General features: G+C 48.2%; 1 protein-coding gene and 1 long non-coding RNA gene across 2 annotated transcripts; one reads left to right on the forward strand and one right to left on the reverse strand.

Annotated features, from left to right (window-relative positions):
- Positions 1-11,160: 11,160 nt before the first annotated feature.
- On the reverse strand, positions 11,161-15,238 carry LOC123092507 (receptor-like serine/threonine-protein kinase SD1-8). Its single transcript, XM_044514306.1, has 7 exons — positions 13,822-15,238; positions 13,314-13,430; positions 13,070-13,197; positions 12,670-12,883; positions 12,337-12,583; positions 12,070-12,202; positions 11,161-11,634 (listed from the first exon to the last, which is right to left on the reverse strand). Exons 1-7 carry the CDS (start codon positions 15,107-15,109, stop codon positions 11,629-11,631), a joined length of 2,133 nt encoding a protein of 710 aa, XP_044370241.1. The 5' UTR covers positions 15,110-15,238; the 3' UTR covers positions 11,161-11,628.
- LOC123092514 (uncharacterized) lies at positions 13,824-16,444 on the forward strand. The gene is made up of 2 exons (XR_006444697.1): positions 13,824-15,291; positions 15,391-16,444. It is a non-coding gene; the product is annotated as an uncharacterized lncRNA (long non-coding RNA).
- Positions 16,445-17,665: the final 1,221 nt, after the last annotated feature.

A 17,665-nucleotide genomic window follows, 5' to 3' on the forward strand; every position in this document is an offset into this window, starting at 1 on the left:
GGTGTTCTGGGAACGGGGGTACCCACACTTGCCTACCTGCGGCCTGCAGCGTGGCTCAAGGAGTGGCCCAGTACGACCCATCTTCGTCAACACAAGCTCAAGACCCTCGCGAGGGGCCAAGCCTCGCGGGGCAGACGACAGGAAGCTTCCTCAGGCGCAGCCTCGTCAGGCTGGCTCGTGAGGAGGCGGAGAGATCAAGGCGGGGTACCTCACGAGGTGCCCGTGATGCAAGCCATGACGACCGAAGCCAGGCGGGCGCCGGCCTGGGCAGTGTCCTTGTTTCCCCTTCGGTGCAAAGGGGGCAAGCACAGGCCAAGGCGTCATGCAACGGTTACCGTTTCGGTGCAACAAGACCAAGACCGGCAGAATGGCAGGATGGAGGTCATCGTGGAGCCCAAGAAGGTATCATCGTTAGAGCCTTTGGCAGGCGAGGACCAACTTTAGTCAGGATAAGTGTACTAGATGTTCCCCTTCAAAATGGCCAATTGTTGGCGCCCTTCCCGCTCAATATTTGGAAAGAGGACTAGGGCCTCGCTCTATATATAGGGCTAGCCACCATAGTATAGGGGCATCTGGAATCGACCCCTCAAAAGAGACAACACCACCACAAGAACTCCTCCCCTCGCGAGGTTGTTCTTCCCTTGTATTGTTCATCATCAGCCCCTGAGGCAATCCACACACCACACACTGGAGTAGGGTATTACACCACAATGGTGGCCTGAACCAGTATAAACCTTGCGTCCCTTGTGTTGTTCTTCGTGTAGCCTAGATCCTTTGCGAGGCGACGAGACGTGAGCCGGTAGGGGGGGGGTGATCTCCGTGCGCACCCCAGAGTTCGAACCTTAAGGGTCTGCCGGAACCCGAAATCCGACAGCTATATATACCCATCCACCCCCTTATCCATTTGAGAGAGAGCCATCAAAACATGCCTACACTTCCAGCATACATTTTCTGAGAGAGAACCACCTACTCATGTGTTGAGATCAAGATATACCAATCCTACTTATAGAGTGTTGCTTCTACCCTTTGAGTGAAAACAGAGAAAAAAAGAAAGAAAGAAAAGAGAGAAATAAAAAGAAAAGAGAAGGGGGAACAACACTATTCCTTTTTAATGTACACTTGTACTTCAAAGTAGCACCTGATCTTTGCAGATATCATAAAGTGCTTCAAAATAACACTACCACATTGTAATAGAGACAAATAAAAAATAAAAGAAAAGAGAGTTTTCATGTACTTCTTGTTTTGTACACAAGTGAGGACTTTCAAATTATAGAACTTAATTTGTATTTTCCAATGATGATATTCCTCAAATGCTCTAGGTCTTCATGAGCAAGCAAATTGGATGCACACCTAACTAGTCCATAGGATAACTTTTTAACATCAATTTGAGTAATGATCAGTTGCATTGATGCAAGACTATCTATCTTTTTAACTTCTCAAAAACCCATCATTACTCTCATTTTACCATAAGTGATCATGTATAGACTCGTGCTTGAGTATTGCATAAGTTAAGTAGATAATAAAATAAAATCATGTAGTTATTGTACTTGGTCGACCTTCAATTTGTTTATGATAAGATTGCCATTAGACATGATGAAAAAAGACCACACTGAGTTATAACACAATATTGACATTCTTTCTAAACCTTTGGCAAGGGGAATTTGACTCAATGCAATGATTCGGGAAAGACAAGAGCAAGTTTGTTTAAGTGCTTAGTTACTACTTGTTATTAATTCTGTACATTTACTTTGCATCACTTTTCTTTGCATCGCCTAGGCCTGGTCTACAAGGTGGGGGTGCGTGTAGCACCTAACCCCCCTCTCCTCCTTCTCTTAATGCCCTGCCAATATATTGCTCGAAACCTCAAAAAAAATTATCGATAATTTTTTTCCGCTAGCACCACTGCACATTCCGAGGTGATCCAATCTGGAGTTCATTTTTGGTAAACGCCGACAAGGGAAATCATTATTGTAGCTATCTTCATCAACCTCACTGCCACCATGTCCATGTGAGTAGTCCTCTTTGGAATATGGGTCCATTCCATTAGTTAGATGGCATCCTCTCCCTTTCTTCTTAGTGCAAAGATCACATGAGTTTCCCTACATGATTGCGGTCGATTTGATGTGATTCTTCGTGTGTTTATTGTAGTGTGATGAATTATCTAGTTTTTAGTTCCTTGCCGCATGTTTCATAGACACATATGCTCTTCGATCTGTCAATCTTTCACTGGCCATGTTTAACCAATGATCTCCAAGAGAGATTTACTTATGTTAGATTGGTTCAAACTTGCAAGTAATATATTCTAGTGACAAAAAGGGAAAGGGCTTGTATTATGTTATTACCACTAAGTATAAAAATATAGTTGTCTCGGTGATGAACTAAGGTAAAGAGAATACATTATTAATATTGTGTCACTTTTCTTGAAGCAGTGCTTGGGATCACAAAAATTGATATATTGGTTCTGAACTAAGGAAAATGCTTGTTTCGTGTTGCGAATCCTTGCTCTTCAAGGCCTAACGACTTTTATAGAGGGAAGCAGAAGCAGCCTCCCCCTCCAAAAAAAATTCTCCACTAGCCCAATTTTTCTTTAGGAGAGGACCGAACTGAACCAGCATTTGCAAGGAAAGCTTGTCATCGCCTTGTCGTCAAAGCCAACGCCACTTGCGGCTTGCTCTGTCGCAACGGCACCGACCATTGGCCAAGGCGTTAGACAAGGCGGTGGTGCCGGTGAAGAAGAAGGCGCCACCCTCTCTGACGTCTCCCCCTTGGCCTACCTACCCTTTCTCAACGTACTACAACTATGTCGCTCCCCCTTAACCTCCGAAGGCCATTGAGGAGCCCGCTTTTGACGAGATAAGGAGAAAGGGCGACATGCTCGATGAAATGCTTGCAAGATTTTTGTTTTGTTTTGCAATGCCTTAGTTGAACGGTGAATGATGTGGTCATAATTTCTACAATGTTTATTGCTATTGTTGTGATAAAATTGTTCTGGATGAGATGTTCGAGTTCTTGATGCAATTGGACGAGAGGGTGATCGAGGAGCGTGCAATCATGTTCATGGAGCTAACCAAGATGGATGAGAGTGTGATACAATATTGGGAATTCACTTGTGGGAAGAACTTTGCTAAGTCGTTTGGTGCTAGTGCCATCGGTGATGGTGCGAGTGTGTGATTCGATTGTGATTGATATTCACTTCTGATCCACCATGTGCTTGCTATTTTTTTGGAACGAACATGTTGTAGTCGGTGCCCTTTGGCTCAAATATGATTATGTTTTAGTTGTTCGTCGGATTGGATGAAGTATGTTAATGTTTGTAGTTAAATTGGATGTGGTGCATTTGAATTGTTTAAGTTTGTGTTAAAATGTGGTGTATTTGTTTGGAATGTTTGTGGAAACGTTTGGAAGAATAGCAAAAGAATATTATTTGGGGGGGGGGATTAAGTTTTGGGAAAGGGCTAGGTGCACAAAAATTTAATCTCTTAAATTTTGGGTGTGTAAAGGATGGGGAAGGACTAGACACTACTAGGGAAAAGCCTAGCAGTAGCGCTGGTTTTTGGACTATCAATAGCGTGGGTAAACGTGCTACTGATACGACGCTACAACTAAAGCTTAGCAGTAGCACCTACTGGCACTCGCTACTACTATATCTACTTAGTAGTAGCCCTTTCCAGAACAACCGCTACTAGTAATTACAAGTAGCGCTTTCCAAAACAACCGCTACTACTATTTTTCTTTATTCTATTTCTTTTAAATTTTAGGTCGTATTCATACACCTTTATACAATTTGTCATATAGTAGCAATTTAGAGATTGTTTTTATATTAGAATGAGTTATTAAATCACTAGGTGAAAGAACCTTGGATTAGTTTCAAGTGCATGGATCCAAAGTAACCAATGGTCACTTTGGATCCATCCATTTGAAACTAATCTGCGGTTCTTTCACCCAATGACATAATAACTTATCATCATCATCATCATAATAATAATAATAATAATAATAATAATAATAATAATAATAATAATAATAATAATAATAATAATAATAATAACAAATTATCATCATAATATATCATTGTCATATAACTCCTCATCAACATAATTTTTGTCCATGAGACATCATATAACAACTTGGTCACTAGTTATAATAACAACTCCTCCTCATCATCATCATAGTACCCATAATCACTACTCCTACTCCGCATCACCATCAAGTTTAAGACATTGTAGCACATAATAAAAGCTTCTCATCATCATCATAGTCATATATAATCAACACTAACTAATTGTTCTTAATACTTACTACCTACTCCTCTCTCCAAGCTAAAATACCATAAAACGGATAAACCTGTCCTTCTCCATAATGTAGAATGGACATAAACCTTTCTCCAACTTGTGGCTTGTGCACATTCATTTTGTCTCCAATTATTTGCGTGTGCGCATTCATCACTTTGATCCATTCTTTGATTTTGAGCCTTCCATCATTTGAAGAAATCGAGTATGCAGTAGGGTAAGCCTTCGAAGGAGTTGGTCGTAAGCTAACCATATGCATATCACCTTCAGTAAATAGCATGTCAGGCACAACCTGCTTCGGGAGCCTCTGTTCAAGAACTTAATAGTAACATATATAGTTAGCAATGTAGTTTACTTAAGAATAATGTATGCAATGAAGTTACCATCATTAACAAAATCTTACCAAGTTTTTGGCAATGAAGTTACCATCAAGCAATTTATGGACTAGTCGCACGTATCTAGTATAATTTGGGTTGATAGAGTGACTGGTTTTTATAACGCCCGAATAATTAAGCTACAGTAATTCTCTGTTAATGAGGCCACGTCACCACTGTTACTGTTACTAATCTCGTTTAGATTCTAAATGGTTCAAATTCAAATTTAAAACTCACATCAAAAATAAAAGTTTTCAAGTGACAAAACAAAAATGTGCCAACGGTGGCAAATAATTCATAGGTGTTGTTGGTGGAGAAACCAAAATTTTATAAAATGTCTATGTGCAAAAAAATGATTAAAACAGTGGCTTAAGAAATTATATAAATGCCTTTTATAATTTATAAAATATCAAACCAATTTATTTGAGTCCCAAACTTTTTGTGGCGGAGGGTTAAACTGTAGCACTAATTTAGGTGTGGGTATCATATTTTTAGTGACCTAAAATATTGGGAAAGTAAAATAAAATAAATAAACAGAAATAACAAAAGAAAAGTAAAAGAAAACAAAACGATAAAAATAAAATAAAACAAACCCGTCCTACCTTGGGCCTTAAGGCCCATCTACCTAGCAGGCTGGCCCAGACGCACGCTCCCTCCCCATCTCCCCTGTTCACGTTGCCGTGGACATTGGCGATTGCCGCCATGGCACAGGACGATGCTATGGCGCCCATCCACCGCTTCCCCCTCGCCTATATCTCCATCATGCCGAAATCCTAGCCGAACCCTCCTCATTCCCCTTCCCCTCATCTCCATCGCCAGATGCGCACCACCGACACCGCTCTCCGCTATTGTCGTGCGCCCGCATCGCTGGCCATCTCGCCCTACCATGTACAGCATGTGCCCCAACAAATAGAACCGCATCCGTCCACTTCGCTGTCATACTCTACATCGACCGGTGCCACCCGTTAGAGCTCCTCACCATTGCAGTGCTGGATCGAAGCTTCTTCCTCCTTGGGTCACCGACGAACCACGACGACGCCGACCACCTCTACTGCTCCTAAGCCACTCGACGGGCCTCCTTGTGCCTCCTCGGTGAGCACCGCGTCCAAATTCCCCCTCCTCCTCTTTGATGTGATGACGTAGGATGCTGCGGCCGCCACGCGCGAAGCTCCGCGCGCCCGTTCCTCCTCTGTACGCGCTCGCGCCCTGCTGGCCACCCCGCGACCCCATGCGTGGCTTCCGCTGCCTATCGTCCCTTGCTGTTACTACTGCATCGGTGCACTACTGCCGCTAGTTGCTTCTGCTGCTCTCGCTGCCGTTCTCTGCCACTGTGTTCGCCTGCAACTCTGCTGCTGGCCCCGCCATCGCGCGCGCCTCCCTTGCTCGCGTCGGCCCCGTCCCAACCCCGTCCCGCCGCGCTCACCTGCCGCCCGCTGCGATGTGCCTCGCGCCTGACCGCGCCCGTGTGTGCACGCACCCGTCCACCCGCGCGTGCTACTGCTTGCTGCTCCTGCTAGTTGTGTTGCTGCCACTGCTTGCTATTGCTCTGAATGATGCTGCTTCACTGCTAGCGCCCGCCCCGGCCGTTGCTGCCCTGCTACTGTCGGTCGCTGGGCCACGCTAGCCCTGCCTCGCCCTGGTCATGCTTGCCATCCCCTGCTCGAGCCTGCTGCTCGCCTGCGTCCCCATCGCCGGTCGCCGCTCCCGCCCACCGGTGCCCGCGGCCCGCTCCCGGCACTCGCCCGCATCGCGCCCTAGCGCCGCCCCGCCGTGGCCTCGCCGCTGCTGGGCATAGCCCGGGTCAGCCGGCCTCGCCCATCCGCCCCGACGGGCGTCATCGCCCGCGCCCTAGTGCCCGTTTGCCCAGCCTGTTGGCCCCTGTGCCTATGACCCAGGGGGCCCAGCACTTGGATAAGAACAAAAAAAGAAAAAGAAAAATATATAAATATATATAATATTAATGAAATAAATAAATATTTATTAATTACTTAGTTTAATTAACTTAACTTAATTAACTTGATTAGTTACTAATTAATTAGTTAATTTGTTAGTAGTCAATGACAGGGGGACCCCACCCCTTGTTGACCAGTCAAACATTGACTGGTCAACTGGGACCCCCTGGCCCACTTGTCAGCCTCTGGTACACTTCTGTGTACTTAGAGCTGGGTACCCGTAGCATTTTAGTGTTTATTTTCGAATTAATATTAATTTCAGAATATTGTTAAAACTTTGAAAATTCATATAAAATAATCCGTAACTCAGATGAAAATGTTTTCTACATGAAAGTTACTCAGAACGATGAGACGAATCCAAATACGCCATCCGTTCGTCTGCCACATATCCCTAGTATAGCAAGCATGCAACCGTCCACCTGCGTTTCATCTGTCCGAAAATGCCAAACTCCGGGAAAGCCTTCTCGGATATTATCCCACTTCACCAGTATCGTGTAGCACCGCGTTAGAACATTCCTAGCCCTGCGTGTTACCCCGTCATACATCTGTGTTGCATCTATTGCGTTATATTTACTGTTTCTTCCCGCTCTTCTCTCTGGTAGACCCCGAGACCGCTGTTGATGCCCCTGTGATCGACTACGTCGACGACGACCCTTCTTCCCTTTTAGCCGAGCTTCCAGGCAAGCCCCCCCCCTTTGATCATCCCGATATTGCCCATTCCATTCTCTCATGATTGCATTAGATTTTGCTACTGTAATTGATTGCTCCTATTCTGATGCATAGCCTGCTTTTGTACCTGCTATTATTACCTACCTGCTTATCCTAAACGGCTTAGTATAGGTTGGCTAGTGATCCATCAGTGACCCCCACCTTGTCCTTGTTGCCCGTGCTTCATCATCGATGACTCGATCAACGTGATCGACGACCGGAGCCCGACACCTCACATCACATCATGCCCCTTTTTGTTGCTCGACTCTGCAGAGTTACCATCGTGTGCCAAGGGTGGAACCTCATACATCACTCCTGATGAGATCTTTGTAGTGCAGCTATTTTGTCATGGTCATCGAGGGTGGTTCCTCCTTCAGCATTCCTGAGACGGCTCTGTCATGCAACACCTCAAGTGTGAACCTCGAGGGTGGTTCCTCTTACGTTCAACTTGATGATTACATCGAGTGGAATCCACCGGGGGTGATTCCTCGGGTTTTCCCCTTGATGTCTGGACACACAGTTACCTTCACTTTACTTGAGACCGTTGTGGAAGTCGGGCGGGCCTGGAGAGCACCCGTGCGATGTGACGGTGGCGGCTGGCTGTTTAGCGGTATCACCCGGGAGGGGGTGATAGCTCCGGACTTGTCCCGACAGCCATCACTTCTTTTTTAATAATGCACTAAAAGGTTTGGTTATTTGTTCTGAGTTGGCCTCCGACTTTACACACCAACCACCACGCGAGAATAGTTATGGGCCTCGGCGTCGTGGTATCAGCCGAAGCTTTGTTAGACGTCCAGTTCAGCAATGTGGCACAGCTGGGACGGCACCATCCGGTAGTGGTGGAGCCTGGACCCGCCCTGCAATGATCCGGAGTGCAACGAGCGATGGGCCCAGACCCTGGAGTGCTTAGGATGTAGACCGGCGGGGACCTCTCTGCTGAGCCTAGGTAGGGTTGCGACGTGTTGATCTTTCGAGGCCGGGCATGACCCAGGAAAGTGTGTCCGGCCAGAGTAATCAAGTGTGTTGGAAAACATGGTGCACCCCTGCAGGGAAGATTATCTATTAATAGCCATGTCCACGATAATGGACATTCAGACTTGTATCCTGATGTTATACAACTAGAAATGGATACTTGATATGTGATGGATATGTGGCCCCGGGATTGCTTTCTCGCAGGGAGTCAAGGAAGGATCTCTGGGCGTTAATGCTACAACATGCTTGTTAATTATAAACTGCTATTCTTTACTCTTCTACATGCTGCAAGATGCTTGGAGCTGCTTGAAGATGCTAGTCTTGGATAGGCTAGGCCTTCCCCCTCTATTCCGGCATTCTACAGTTCAGTCCACAGATACTAACCTTCCATTTGATACCAATGCATACTTAGTATAGATCTGATGCTTGCGAGTACTTTGGATGAGTACTCAGGGTTGCTTTGCTCCCCCTTTTCCCCCTTCTTCCTTCTTTCTGGTTGTTGCAACCAGATGGTGGATCCCAGGAGCCAGATGATGCCACCCCCGCCGACTACTGCTACTACCCCGAGGGTGCCTACTACTACGTGGAGCCCGCCGACGACCAGGAGTAGTTATGAGGTCCCAAGCAGGAGGCCTTGCCTCTTCGATCGTTGATGTTTGTGCTAGCCTTCTTAAGGCAAAAATTGTGTAACTTATGTCTGTACTCAGATATTGTTGCTTCCGCTGACTCGCTTGTGTATCGAGCTTTTATATTCGAGCCCTCGAGGCCCCTGGCTTGTAATATGAAGCTTGTGTTTCTTTTATTTGTGTTTAGAGTTGTGTTGTGATATCTTCCCGTGAGTCCCTGATCTTGATCGTACACATTTACGTGTATGATTAGTGTACGATTGGATCGGGGGCGTCACAGTTTTAAAGGTCTCAACATCTTCTATGAATGAGACAAGATAACCTTTCTCCTCACAATTAAGCTTGGAGTCATAGCTGTAGTATGTGATGTCTACTACCTTCCGCGTATTTCTTGAAGATAAGAAATAAGTTGACAATTATAAATAAATAAGTTTAGTACCGACGAACACCAAATATTTTTAAATTAACAACATAAATTACTGAACTTAACAAATTAGTTTAACAAACTCACATCTAGGCAAAACTGGAGGCATATCCACACCACCCAGATGTCGATATTATCATCATCATCATAATCTTTGGGACGAATATCAAATCTTATTCGCATTCCCTCCTTAAATACATATGCCTTGCAGAGAGCTTCCCAATTAGAGCAACCAAAATGGGAGCGATCGACCACATTGTACAGCTTAACCAGAAACTCATAACCATGTTTAGTTCTTAAGTGAGCCCTCCTCGTCTCCACATTCTCAAAGTCATCTAAACCTAAACCAGGCTTCTCAAATACATATGGTATAGCATGACATGGGATGTACTAATCGAATTGAAAAAAAATCCATAAATTACACGTTGAACAAAAGAAGCACAAGTGATGATATTAATTACGATGAAATGCTTGTCGTTGTGTACCATACAAACATCAAAGGTCTCTTCCAGCTTCACGGTGAAAAGCCTATCATTTTGCAGGTGAGGAAACCTGTCGCACAAACCCTGGTCATCGTAGCAGTACCCGCACTCCGGGATCCCATCGTCATCAGACATCTCCGGTGTTCAAAATTCAAAGATTATAACTCGACGGCAAAACCCAAAAAATACGGCATGACCTTTGCTAAAAAAGGACATATCGAGCGCCCGAAATTTGCCGAAACGGAAATTAATCAACACTCCGGCAAACCATAGGCCACTTATCGATGGTCATTGCATTTCAATGGTTGAAAATATGAAGAAAAACATTTTATTAACTACTTACTAAATAAACTAGTTTTATTAACTACTTACTAAATAAACTAGTTCTATTAATCACTTACTATAAATAAACTAGTTCTATTAAGCACTTACTAAATAAACTAGTTCTATTAAGCACTTAATATAAATAAACTAGTTATATTAATCACTTACTAAATAAACTATTTCTATTAAACACTTGCTAAAAATTCTACTACCCTAGTTCTACCCCAAATTTTCTTACTTCTATTTTATTCAAAACACCTAAAATAGTCAAAAAAAAGTTATTCTATTAAAAAACCTACATTCTACAATGTGTACATTCTAAAATCTACATTTAAATTACCTACAATTTGCAAGAACAGAGACAAGGGAGGAAGGGAGGAGAGAGGAGGGGGAGGGGGCGGCCAGAGGAGGAGGGGGAGGGGGCGACCGGAGGAGGAGGGAGGGGCGGTGGGAGGAGGGCTGTCGGCGGAGGAGGGAGGATGGAGGAGGGGCGGTCGGAGGAGGACGGAGGAGGGGTGGTGGGAGGAGGAGGGAGGAGGGCGCGGTGGGAGGAGGAGGGAGTACCTCGCTGGCGGGCGGACGACGGTTATCTGCGCGGGCGAGAGTGACTGAGAGGGAGAGGGAGTGAGAGAGGGTCGGCCGCGTGGGGAGGATAATGTAGGGTTAGTAGTAGCGCGGGTTCGAGAAAAGCGCTACAGCTAAGGAGAATAGCAGTAGTGCTGGACGAGGATACGCGCTACTGCTAAGTTGGGCTAGCTATGTGCGCCCAGTTCAAACATACCAGCAGCGCTTTTTGCTAGTACACGCTACTGCTAAAGTTATAGCAGTAGCGCGGTTTATTTACACGCGCTGCTACTAAGTAGCAGTAGCGCATGATTTTGTCCAGCGCTACTGCTAAGATGCTGTGTATAAGGTTTTCCCTAGTAGTAAGAGATCGTGAGACTCAATCATTGATCCACCATATTTTAAATCTTTGCCTAACATCTGCACACATGCAAATGCAGTTCAGTTAAAGTTTTGTGGGATGTTGAATATGTTATCAGTCTCCTTGATTTAAATAGATGTGTCTATTAAGAGGTATACACATGTCTATCAATTAGTCGTGAGTAACGTCTTCAATCTTCGGTTCTACCTCCGGCTTGTCTACCATCCCTTCATCCATGCATCCTTGCTACCTGCCTTCGATGTTCGTGATGGTCAGCTCGACATTGCTGGACGTGTCGTCCAACACGTTGAGAAGGTCCACCGGAGTGCTCACTAGAGTGCAGACCACCGGCCGAAGTGGCCGCCTTGGCGCCTGTTGGTGCGACAACATGGGGATTACAGCAGCCATTTTCGGTCGTTGGCTTGGGCTCTCCTGAACACACAGTAGCCCTACCTGGATGCACGTCACGGCCTGCTCTAGCTCCGCCAGGGAGCAGCCATCGTGCACGGCTGGGTCAAGGAGCTCGAGGCTCTTGTTCTCTTCAAATAGCTTTCATGCCTGCAAAAAACATATTCTGTTTGTCATGGTCACCGTGGAATTCAGTATGGTTCCATCAGGGTGAGTTTTTTGGTTCAAACAAAAGGGGTTAGGACTTGGCTGTGTAGGCACGAACTTTCTTGGTTCAAATAAATTTTTAAAAAATGGTCTGGATGTGCCCTTCTTATTGCATATCTAAATTATTCAATCAAGCATACAAATGAAAAAAAATCCCGTAAGAATCCCGGTATAAAATTAGTGACATAGAAGTTAAATGTGCAATACTTAAGGCACATCTGTTAATAATTAATAAAAGGGCCGTATACATCGTCCAGATGCAGAGGCAGGGGGCATTCCTCCTTTTCTAAAAAAACTTAGGGCACATCTAGATATGCTTTAGTAAAAAAATGTTTTGATTATTTTGTATTGGGCTACAAGAGGTAATTGATTGCTTACATGAGCTATGAGGTTGAAACTTCGTTGGTTCCTCCTGCCGCTGACGATCTCCAGCAACAACACTCCGAGGCTGTAAACGTCCTGCATGAACGATACCAAGCCGTCCATTGCGTACTCCGGTGACATGTAGCCGCTGCCAGCACGCCATACAAAAAAACAACAATCAGAAAATCGGTCCAAAATCTGGCGAGGGTACACTAGTAAAGAAACAAAGAAACTATAGTACTTGAACGTTGTAGTGTTATATGCAAAAGTTGCAGTTCTTACTATGTTCCAACAATCCTTTCTGTGACGGTCGAGTCTTGACTGTCGCCGATGCTGCTGAACAACTTGGCGATTCCGAAATCCGATATCTTGGCCACCATGTCCTCGTCAAGGAGAACGTTTGCCGCCTTGAGGTCTCGGTGGATCATCGTGTGCCTCGAGTCCTGGTGAAGGTAGAGCAGCCCTCTAGCAATGCCTAGGATGATGTCCATCCTTTTCTTCCAACTTAACGTGGCGCGCCTCCTTGGATCTGTTGGCGAATTCACAGAATTAAATTTCTGTGCAGAAATGGTCACAACTGTTTTGCCGCGGTGAGGATGAGTGACATGTACTAACCAAAAATGAAGGTGTCCAGGCTCTTGTTGCTCATGTACTCGTAGACCAGTATCCTCTCAGAGCAGTGGATGCAGCAGCCGAGCAGGCGTACGAGGTTGCGGTGCTGCAGCTTTGCGATCAGGTCCACCTCGTTCTTGAACTCTTTCAGTCCTTGCACTCTATTCTCGGTCCACAGCTTCTTCACTGCAACTTCCTGGCCGTCTGGCATTTCCCCCTGATAAATCCAGTTGGTCAGATTTCGGTCCTGACTAACTGACCATTACGAAATTTCTGCCCTGATTGGTACTACAAGGAAGAGTAGTACTGCTACTATCCAGCTGTTGTTTGTACGGCAACAGGAAATTTCATTCCTGATTTACATGGACTCTATGTAGTATTGCAATGTGTAAAGAAGTATCACCTTGTAAACAATGCCGAAGCCACCACGGCCGATCTCGTTTTTGGGGCAGAACCCACCGGTGGCGGCTCTAATGACCTCGAGATGGTACGTCGGACATTCGCCTCTCAAGATGTCATCGAACATGGTGGCTGCAAAACGGACAAGGCAGGAAGCCAGCTGACATGAGCAATAGGATAGGGCAGCAAGCAAGCAGCAGTTTCAGATTCAGATTATCCTCTGAAAACGCAGCACCAAGGACTCTGACCTTCTTTGCTGCGCCGGATCCTTCTCCAGATCAGGAAGCCGATCAATAGCGCAAGCAATGCAAACCCTGTTATCACCGTGGCGATGACCGCGGGGAACTTCTTGGTCTTGGTGTTCTCTGAAGAATGTCAGCGTCGAGTTAAATGCACGAAAGCCGCACTCCTCAAGCCCAGTGTGTTAGCAAGGTGCATCCATCATAAATGTTTGAGCTTGACATGTTTGTCCTGGTAGGCGGTTTGACAAGGTCCTTGCACACAATACTCTACTATAGTTTGATGCTACATAGTCCCTCCGTAAATTAATACTATATCATTTGGATCACGTACGGGGTACTAGTGATTGGAAATAGTATCATTCTCTGCATTGACTGAATTCAGCCGGGAGGTTCCGACATGAATTAATTTATGCCTAATCGGTGGTTGAAGTCAAGCAAAGGGAACAGGCTTTGTTTCATACGTACTACATGCAACTGGGTGCTTTGAATAAGAGAGAATTGCATATGTACTTACCTAGGTCAGACAATGCCAGCCTCACGAAGAGATCCTGCCCACCGTCGACGAACCGCGTGTCCATCAGGTCGACGAACCACTGTATGCACCCGGTGCCGGCCCCGCCTCCACGGATGTCCGACGCGGCGTACGCCGTGCAATTGCAGTTGGACAGGCACCTCCGGCCGCACTCCTCGAGCGAGGCACCGGCGTCCACGCTGCTGCCGTGCGTCTCCGGCAGCTTCACGCCGCGCAGAGCGTAGAACCCGTCGCTGTCGTCGCCGCACCGTAGCGGCGTTCTTCGGGCGCACCCGCCGGACGCGTCCCGCATGCGCCACTCCGCCGGCGCCCTCTGCTGGAACCCGTGGACACAGCTGCACACGATGGCGTCCACCACGTTGCACACGCCGAACGCGCCGCACAGGCCGTAGCTGTCGCACTGGTCCCTCGGCCCCGACCAGAAGGTGTTCCAGGCGCCCGTGGCGCGGTCCCAGACCATGCGCTGCATCACGCCGGACTCGTTCAGGACCACGCGGGACGGCGGCGAGCCGACGCGGTCGCGGTACCCGTAGGAGACCTCGTCGGCGGTGTCGGTGAACCGGAACTCGAACATGTCCTCGAAGGTGGTCATCTCCGGTATGCCGCTGAACCGCACGCCGTTCCAGGGCCCCGTCCGGTACGTCTTGCGCCCCTCCCTCCAGATGTGCAGCTCCGGGGAGCCGCTCGTGTCCATGTCGTAGCGGAAGTCGCCGGCGGACGGGTCGTCGGCGTCGCGCCACGACGAGAGGGACCACACGGCGCCGGTCCTGAGGTCCCTCCCGGTCCGCATCTCGGAGATGAACGTGTTGGTGGGGTGCTCGAAGCTCTGCCACACCACGGCGCCGGCCTCGCTCGTGAGCACCAGGTTGCCGTTGTCGTGGAGCTGCGCGACCGCAGCAGGCGCCGCGGCCGACGAGTTGGACGACCAGACGGTCACGTTATCCCTCGCGGTGTAGAGGAGCACGAGGTCTCCTCCGCCGCTGAGCGTGACCATGCCGGAGGACAGGGCGTCGAGCGGGCGGTCGCGGTTCGCGACCCAGACGACGGCGGGCGGGGAGACGGTGAACCATATGCCGAGGAACCACTTGGTGCCGTTGGCGACGGGGAAGAGGCCGAGCTGGAAGACGCCGCCGGGCGAGACCAGCCTCCGTTCGCCGCCGATGGCCCCCTGCCGTGTCAACGTCGACGAGCTGTCGGCGACGACGGCGGAGGCTGTCAGAAGCAGCACGGACAGCAATGGGAGGAAGAGTCGGCGGTGGCTCTGGTTCATGATGATCTTGCGCCGGCTGAATATGGAAGGAAGCACGGGGAATGTTACCGTGGAGTCGGTGGATTTTTTCCCAAGTTCTAAATACCGATGGCTGGCAGAAGTACCGCATTCATGTCACGGAATGTTGTGGCGGACCGGTGGTAAACGAGTAAATTGCAAGGAACCATCATTTTAAAGGCTAGGTTAGCAGAAAATATTAAGCTATATTTTTGTTGCAGAAAACACACGTCTGGTTAATCGTTTCGTGAAAACTATTGATCGGCGGATATGGTTCTGTTAAGTGAGTTTATGACAGGTGAGTCCCGCTAGTCAAGCTAAGTGGCACCAATCTCTCACACCGCGACATCAAATCGTCTTGATGGATGTGGGACCTGCTTGTCAGTGAGACACTCCCCTTCTCTCAAACCACCCACTCTCCGTCGTTTTACCGAGCAGATGCATGGATGCGCCGCCGAAGTTCGGGGTGCGGTCTCCGGTGGAGGCGTTCTCCGTTGACGCTGGAGCGGCCCGTGACGACGTCCGGGAGGGGCGCGGGTGGCAGGGGTGTGCTGTCAGACTTCGTCGAAGCAGGGCGGGGGCGGGGGTGATGTCATCTTCTTGCGGACGCTCGAGGTGCGGTCATGCACCCCGGCCGCCCACCGGCGCTCGAGGTGCAGTCCCACCAGCCGTGGAAGACACTCCTTCCTGCGGACGCTCGCGTGCGAGCCGCAACTTCGCCAGCTGTGGGCAGGGGCCGAGTACGGGGTTTGGGTGTGGAATCGGCGGGGATGCCCCGATCCCAACTGGATCTGGATGGATTGGACATCGGGGAGGTGATTCCCGGTGTTGAGAAGGTGCGGCGGCGGGCGATTGGGGAGCTCCAGCAAGGAGGAAGGCCGCTCCTCGGCCAGGGGCGGGGTCGGGACGGGCAGCGCTCTCTGCCTCGCCCTTGGTGCAGCAACGACGACGGCGGCCGGGCCTCTGCGTCGGCCTGGGTCGGGACTGGCGACGGCCTCCTGCATCGACCTAGGCGCGACAACAGTGGCCTCTACGTCGACATGGGCGTGGCAACGACGACGGCGACCCTTGCCTCCGGCAGGGACGGGGCGGGCAGCGGTTGGACCAGATTTTCGGCTGGGTGGAGAAGATAGGATTAAGCATATTTTGTTTCTTTTTTCTTTTCCAATGATAGGTGGACCCCATAAGACAACACATGATGATAACGTTACCACACGTCTTCGTTACATGTGAGATGTTAAGTGGTGCCACGCCAGTCTGACTGGCGGGCCCCATCTGTCATAATCTCACTTGACAGTGTCAGATTCGCCGATCAGTGATTTTTACAAAATGATTACACAAGATATGGTATCCCTGCGAAAGAAATGTAATTTACTGGGTGGTAACCTGGAAGGAACGAAATTGCCACTGCAGGAATGCGGTGACAGATCGATGGTAAGCGAGATCGCTGACTCGTCTAATTTGTTGGCATTTGCCAAGTTGTTTCGTCCGTGTCTGCAGATGCGGCAATCAAGACTTCTTGGTCAGAATTCTTGCTCGACACTGAAGCTTGGTGGCACGTGATTTTGACCATTTCAAACCAGTTCTGGTGTGAAATTATTGATTTCCATACGTTGCTAGTCGTCAATATCAGTGCGTGGCTTGGTTTGAGCCCAACGTTAGTGCCAAAGCTTGATGATGCCAGTGAAGACGAATCGTAAATCATACTCAGGGCTTAAGAGTTAAAATATTCTCTTACTATTCACGGTCAAGGAATTGGATTTTCTCCATGATAGACTCGCTTTCATTCGTTGGCAGATTTTTATCCGATCTCCAGTTATCACAGCAAGCCAAACATGAGGTTACTGCCGGGAGACATCAACCTGCTCAAGTAAGGTCCTGGATTCCACCACCTAGTTGAATTGCCAAGATAAATGTTGACGGAGTTGTGAGAAGTGACAATTAACGAGGTGCTATCAGTGCAGGTTGTCGTGATGATGCAGGCTTATATCTGGGTTCCTCCGCACTTGTACTCCATGGTATGACAGACCCTGCCACGCTTGAAACGCCTGCTTGCCGTGAAGCTCTATCCCTTGCTAAAAACATAGGGCGTGTTTGATTGTTTTCGCTGTCGGGTCTGGCTCAGAGGAAAAAACGAGCCAGGCTAAGCAGGGCCTGGATAAGAAAAACAGGGTTGGCCTTGACATCGAGATGCAATTTTCATCCGGCGTTTGGTTGCATACATGCATATGATTACCAGCACTAACAACAAAAATTAACAGCCATCAGGTTGACCTTGACATTTCGTCAAACACTTTGAACGCGCCGGAGCTTCCACTGCCCATCGTGCCCACCGCGAGCTCCCGGCAACCGTGGACGCGCCTGACTCGCTGCCTTGGCCGTGGGCGCGCCTGGCTCGTCGCGGTCGTGGACGAGCTTGAGCTAGCCGTTGTTAACGGGATCGCCATGGAGGTCATTGCCGCATGTGTGTCCCAGCTGCTGAAGCTCGACGACATCACCGACCGTCGCAACCTCTTCTCTCTCGGATCCTTCTACGACCTCATACTACAGCCGCAGTCG

This window comes from Triticum aestivum, chromosome 1B (assembly GCF_018294505.1).
Source record: "Triticum aestivum cultivar Chinese Spring chromosome 1B, IWGSC CS RefSeq v2.1, whole genome shotgun sequence".
Lineage (NCBI taxonomy): Eukaryota > Viridiplantae > Streptophyta > Magnoliopsida > Poales > Poaceae > Triticum > Triticum aestivum.

Bases quoted from the DNA above. Each gene is read 5' to 3' on its own strand.
- LOC123092507 (XM_044514306.1), bottom strand. From the start codon at position 15,109: ATGAACCAGAGCCACCGCCGACTCTTCCTCCCATTGCTGTCCGTGCTG. The intron at 13,198-13,313 runs GTCAGAGTCCTT...TCCGTTTTGCAG, and splicing joins GATCCGGCGCAGCAAAGAAG to CCACCATGTTCGATGACATC. The intron at 12,203-12,336 runs GTAAGAACTGCA...GCGTGCTGGCAG, and splicing joins GAAAGGATTGTTGGAACATA to CGGCTACATGTCACCGGAGT.